Source organism: Myotis davidii, unplaced genomic scaffold (assembly GCF_000327345.1).
Source record: "Myotis davidii unplaced genomic scaffold, ASM32734v1 scaffold21, whole genome shotgun sequence".
Taxonomy (NCBI): domain Eukaryota; kingdom Metazoa; phylum Chordata; class Mammalia; order Chiroptera; family Vespertilionidae; genus Myotis; species Myotis davidii.
Genome location: NW_006292573.1, coordinates 325,309 through 331,933, shown reverse-complemented (window position 1 = coordinate 331,933; position 6,625 = coordinate 325,309). Strand labels below are relative to the sequence as shown.

Here is a 6,625-nt window from a genome sequence, read left to right as displayed (position 1 = left end):
CCATACCTCCCAGCCAGTCAGACTGTCACTTAGTCTTTATATATATATATAGATAATAAAAGTCTAATATGCTAAGTGTCCGGTCGTCCGTTCAACCAATCAAATCATAATATGCTAATTATATGCTAAGGCTGCTGAACTGCTCACTATAATGTGCACTGACCACTAGGGGGCAGACAGTCGACCAATCAACCAGTCGCCACGACATTCACTGACCACCAGAGGGCAGACAATCCGACCAGAAGGTTAGCTTGCTGCTGGGATCCAGCTGATTGCGACTGAGCGAGATAGGCCGGACACACCCTGGAGCCCTCCTGCGGTGGCCAACCTCCCGCGTCCCTCCCGGCCTTGATAGTGCACCAGTGGGGTCCCTCGGCCTGGTCTGTGCCCTCTTGCAATCCGGGACTCCTCGGGGGATGTTGGAGAACCGGTTTCGGCCCGATCCCACAGGCCAGGCCGAGGGACCCCACTGGTACATGAATTTGTGCACTGGGCCTTTAGTATCTCAATAAAACTGGGGTGGGGGGTGTCTTACAGAGAACAACCCACCATTAAAACTGCTATCCTCTGTTTGGAAACATTCACTGATCTGTTGTCTGCCTTTTGTTTCCTGAACATACACTGACTATAAGCCAGTACTGATATCTAAAAGGCTAATATGCAAAGTGTCCCCTCAGAAGTTCAGCCGGGAGACTGGGACTTCGATCACTCGCTATGACGTAGGGTGTGGCGCAGAATGAAGGAAGGTCCCGGCTGGCAGCTAGAAGGCCTCAACGGCCCTGATCGATGGCCAGGCCTAGGGATCCTACTCCTTCTAGTATATAAAATATATATACACACATATACACATTCCTTTAACGGTCTGATCAAAGTACATGTTACTCTTCTGATCAAATTTCAAACTGAAAAGGTAAAATATTAGGTTGTAACCTTAGTTTTTAATATTGCTAAAAGGCTGCTTGCACTTCAACATAACTCATAATACTAGTATTAAGGCACTTGAATCATACTAAACTACATGTTCTAATAATCTCCTAAACTTAAAATGACCAAAAACAAATTCTCAATTACTTAGCCAAAAATGTGGCAGACATTCTTCACCTCTTTCTTTCCTTCATCCTTCACACCCTTCATGTCATCTATCTCTATACAACCCATCTATCTCCCAACACCTTAAATTTGTTTCTACAAAACCAGTGCCCTGACAACTGTCTGAAGTTCATATTACAATGGATGCTTAAACAGTCTGTTTTCATATTTCCCTCCTCTAGTCCTTTTCTCCACCAAGCTGCCAAAGTGTTCTTTATAAACCACAAACCTGACTTTAACAGATTTCCTCATAAGTCTTTACTGAGCCCTTTAACTGTGATGTAAAGTCCACACTCATTATAATGGACCAAAAGGCCTTCGTAGGTCACAAAGACTCCTGCCTACCTTTTTAATATTACTCTTTGAGGTACCTACACCTATCACATACTCCATTAATATCAAACTACTTACAATTGCTAACAAAACACACTCATTCAATCATTCAGTAAGTATCTATTGAGGATCTTCTAAATATCAACCCTATCCTAAACCTCCTTATCTTTGTAGGAATACAGCAATACATAATGCCAGCATTCATGGAGCTTACTTTAGAGGAGACACAGACAATAAAACAAACAGAAACACCAAAAGAGCAAGATTTTTGACAGTGTAATAAAACAGACAGTAAAACATTTACTTTCTCTTTTACAGAGACAGTAAAACATTATGATTGATGTCAAAAGGTGTCCTAGGGGTAAATTTAAATTAGTTGGACACATTATCAATGGATGTAACATTTGAACTGAGAACTGAATGATATAAAGCAACCAACTATTCAAAAGACTTTAAAAGAGCAGTTTTCCGAAAAGGGAAATAAGTGAAAAAGCCCTAAGGTAAAAATATACTTGGAGTGTTCCAGAAATACAAAGGTAGAATTGTGAAGTGTAATGGTCTAGAGCAGCGGTTCTCAACCTGTGGGTCGCAACCCCTTTGGGGGTCAAATGACCCTTTCACAGGGGTTGCCTAAGACCATCGGAAAACACATGATATAAGTACATATTGTTTTTCTGATTAATCACTATGCTTTAATTATATTCAATTTGTAACAATGAAATTGGGGGTCACCACAACATGAGGAACTGTATTAAAGGGTCGTGGCATTAGGAAGGTTGAAAACCACTGGTCTAGAGGTTAGATAGTACTAAGGTCAGAGAGCTAGGTGGGACTTATGTAAGACCTTGCAAGCCTGAGAGTGAAGGTGTTAGGTTTTAGTTAAAGCCATTAAAAGCTACTAACACAACTGAAAAAAGTGATATGACATAATTGTGATTTTAAAAATAATTCAGCCTTATATGTAGGAACATACTATAAAGGGGCAAGAGAGAAAAAAAGACTACAGTAGTAAAACTACAAACAATGACTCTGAACCAAAGGATTAGCAAGAGATGGATAGAAATGGCAGACTATAAACAGACACATTGTAGCCCTGGCTCATGTGGCTCAGCTGGTTGAGCTTTATCTGGTGCCCATAAGGTAAGGTTGCCGGTTCAATTCTCAGTCAGGGCACATGCCCAGATTGTGGACTCGATCCCTGGTCAGGGTGCATGCAGATGGTAGCCAATCAATGTTTCTCTCTTTCCTTTCCTCTCTCTAAAAATCAATAAAAAAAATTTAAAAAAATAAAACATATTTAAACATACACACTGTAGAGGGAGAGCCACCAAGAATTGCACCAGAATGGACTAATTCATACCTCCAAGCTTTGCATATACTGGTGCCCAATGAGGCTTCTAAATCTGTCTAGAAAACACCCAAGTATCCTTTAAAACCCAATTTAAATCTCACTTCTGCATAACATTTCCAATTTGCCCAGCCCAATTAGTTGTTAAATAACTTACATTTCCAGAGGATTCATTATATGTCTAATCTGTCAATTATCACTTTGTATTATTACTGGTCTTTCTCATTACCTGCAAAGGTACAGTAAGCAAGACCCAAGTCTCATTTCTTTGGGCAACTTCTCCAAAGACCGTATCACACTGACTCTACCAAAAAAGCCTCCATAAAGCTCAATAAATGTTTGCTTACTTATCAAAATTTCCCCAGAGTTGACATTCACAAAGCTATAAAAACTGTTAGAAACCTTGTCTTTTTTATTTTCAAAACGACTTCTCCTCAGTCAGATCAGAAGAAAAGATTTAACTCTCCAATCTAATTTTTATTATCATATCTTTGCAATATTAAAATACACCCCAAATCCTGTGGAAAAGGGAGATAAATAAAATATATAATTGGCATAATTTAATTAGTAAATACAGAGTATGAATAACTACCTTATTGAAGGTAACATAGTTTGCTGAAATGTTTGTGCAAACACTGGCAATAACCTTTTCAGGTATATGGGTGCCATTTCTGGATCTCCTTTTGGCTCATTACATTCTTCTTCATCTTTGTTTGTATCTTTCTTTTTCTTATCATCTCCTTTGTTAACTGGACACATCCAATCACCTGCAGACAAATACTGCTCAGTAAAATAATTTTTGGGAAAATTTCCCTTTCAATGAAAAAATATTAAAATGTACCCAACTCCAAACTATAATTATCCCTAATTAACAATAATTAAATTGAAATTAAGATGATGTATCTATCAAAGGTGCTTGTAAGAATACTAAAGAACATTAGCACCTCCAATGAGCTAAATCACAACTTGAGATAATTTTGAATATTCCACCTGAATTCTATAAACTATATCACATAAGCTATGTATTCATATATTCTGTGAAAACGTAAAAATTTGGTCAATGTACGTCATCTACACAATACCCAACAACTCTTTATGACACTTCCAGACTCCTTAAACTTTTGATTTGGACTCTCTGAAATCATACAGCCATAGTCTCTAAGAACACAGAACAGAACCATGTTAAAGGGTTATCAAATGTGTGTATGTATATAATTATTTGACTTCATAGAAATAATGAACCTGCCGAAACCGGTTTGGCTCAGTGGATAGAGCGTCGGCCTGCGGACTGAAAGGTCCCAGGTTCGATTCCGGTCAAGGGCATGTACCTTGGTTGCGGGCACATCCCTAGTAGGAGATGTGCAGGAGGCAGCTGATCGATGTTTCTCTCTCATCGATGTTTCTAACTCTCTATCTCTCTCCCTTCCTCTCTGTAAAAAATCAATAAAATATATTTAAAAAAAAAAGAAATAATGAACCTATATAATGTTAATGTCTACAAAAAGCTACTCCTATGGAAGTAAAGCTGAAAAGTAATAGCAAAATGGCTTACCAGGCAAGATTTTACCACTCACCTGGAGACTGAAGAATAACCACTACTTCACTATGGCCCCTTTCCCGAGCTTTATCCAATGGAGTTTTCCCATCTTCATCTCTCAGATCTGGGTTTGCACCATGTCGTAATAGAGTCTACAGGAGAAAGGTATTTAATTTGAAGATAACAACACTTTATTGCTTTACTATCCAACTCTGCAATCATTAGATTGTACCCATATACTTTAGATTACAGATTTACAGAATTACTTAATTAAGCAGATGTATCAGTTCAAATCTGTCTTTGCATATATCACCATAAAAGTTGCCTATTTATAACTTGGAAAAAAAAGTACACATTAATTTCACTTGGTTAACAACTCAAATTAAGTACGTTCACATATGAATCTGTCATCTTCTCTATCAAACTACTCCCAATTTCTGAGCTACTAGGGTTCAGTTTGTGACATGGAAATCATCTTCATCATTTCCTACATACTGTCAATTAAATCATTTCAAAAAAAAACCAAGTTAAATCAATTCTTCTAGCATGATCTACAATTTAGGTCTTAAGTACTAGTCACACTGTTCACCAATATTTTTTTAAATATATTTTTATTGCTTTCAGAGAGGAAAGGAGAGGGAGAGAGAGAGAGATAGAAACATCAATGATGAGAGTCATTGATCAGCTGCCACTTGCATACTCCATACCAGGGACCTAGCCTCAATCCAGGTATGTGCCCTTGATCAGAATCAAACCTGAAACCCTCAGTCCACAGGTCCGACACTCTATCCACTGAGTCAAACCGACTAGGGCCTGTTCACCAATTTTTAATGGACACTGGACTCTCTCCCTAGCAGACTGTACGCTCTTTGAACAGAGAACAAAACCCACATTTTTCCTATCAGCCTCACAGGTAGTCTTTTGAACTTTGTTATGATGTAATGAACAGATAAATCTGACAAATAAGTGCATACATAGTACACACATCAGGAAAGTATGCAATACTGGCTAAAAATTCCAAAGGGCTGGGGTTAGAATCATAATATATTCAGTATTTCATTAAATTTGAAGTTGCCATAGATCATTCAAAATATCATTAAGTGCTACTAAGAAAAAAAACACAATGTCAATTAAACTTTGCAACAATACTATTTTTGCTTGGAGCTTTTTTTTTTTAACTTAAAGAACTTTCTAAAACTTAGATTTTTTTTTCACATAAATTTAGAAAATTTCTGTAACTTCACATTCTGAGCACAATTCTTCATAATTAACCTTTGATTCAGTCTCCTATATTTGTGTTTCTACAGAAAATGCTGTCACTTGAGCCATAAAAGCATAGTGATACAGCATTCTAAGAGTGTTCTTCTATCAGAACAGGTTTTTCATTCAAGTTACTAAAATCCATTTCACAATTTTTGTTACATGAACAGGTAATGATAACTATGCTGCAATTTCTATGTGTCCAACAATTACAAAACATTTTCTATTTGAGATGTGAAAATGCATGTGGGGGTAGGGGAAGAATGTGGAAGTGTATCTTATAATCAATTAAAAATAGAAGAACCTATGAATATTAAAAAAGAGATGTTAAATGCTTAAGACACTGGCTGCCAAAGTTAAAGTGCCTAGTGTACTACCTATTATATCATCCTATCTAATAATAGAGAAACATGGTAATTAGCCGTACGACCGCTACCCTTCCCATTGGCTAATCAGTGAGATATGCATATTAACTGCCAACTAAGATGGCGGTTAATTTGCATATGTAGGCATAATGCTGGGAGGTGAAAGGGAAAGGACGGAAGAAGCCCCCTGCTACTGACGGTGATCCGAAACCCAGGTGGGAGCCAAGAGCCAGGGGCAGGGCAAAGGCGGCGCTGGGGGCCGCGTTTGCCCTGTCCTCCAGCCATGATCTGAGAACCGGGCACCTTTGCCACCCCCGACCAGTGATCGCGGGAAGCAGAGGTGGAGCCTGCAATGGGAGCTGGGCAGGGGCGGAGCCGGCAGTCCGGGGAGCTAGGGGTACCTTGCCCAGGCCTAAAGCCTTGGTCAAAGACGTTAGGCCTGGACAGAAGTGTAGCCTGCAATCCGGGGAGTTGGGGTCCCCTGCACAGACCTAACGCCTTGGCCAGAGGTGTTAGGCCTGGGCAGGGGCAGAACCAGCCATTGCAGGGAGCAGGGGTGGAGACAGTGATCCTGGGTAGCTGAGGGTCCCCTGCCCAGGCCTAAGGCCTTGGTCAGAGGCATTAGGTCTAGGCCGGGGCAGGGCGGGAGATCATGGGGAGCTGGGGGCCCCCTGCCCAGGCCTAATGTATTGG

The 6,625-nt window shown here is 39.6% G+C and overlaps 1 protein-coding gene across 1 annotated transcript in view; it reads right to left on the bottom strand.

The window, feature by feature from the left end:
* The window catches only part of HECTD1 (HECT domain containing E3 ubiquitin protein ligase 1), a 96,142-nt gene that overhangs the window by 54,003 nt on the left and 35,514 nt on the right, over positions 1-6,625 (bottom strand). Inside the window, exons 9-10 of the mRNA XM_015565487.1 lie at positions 4,345-4,459; positions 3,363-3,537 (exon numbers count right to left, since the gene is read on the bottom strand). Coding sequence (XP_015420973.1) covers positions 3,363-3,537; positions 4,345-4,459 — 290 coding nt within the window. The remainder of the gene's footprint in view (positions 1-3,362; positions 3,538-4,344; positions 4,460-6,625) is intronic.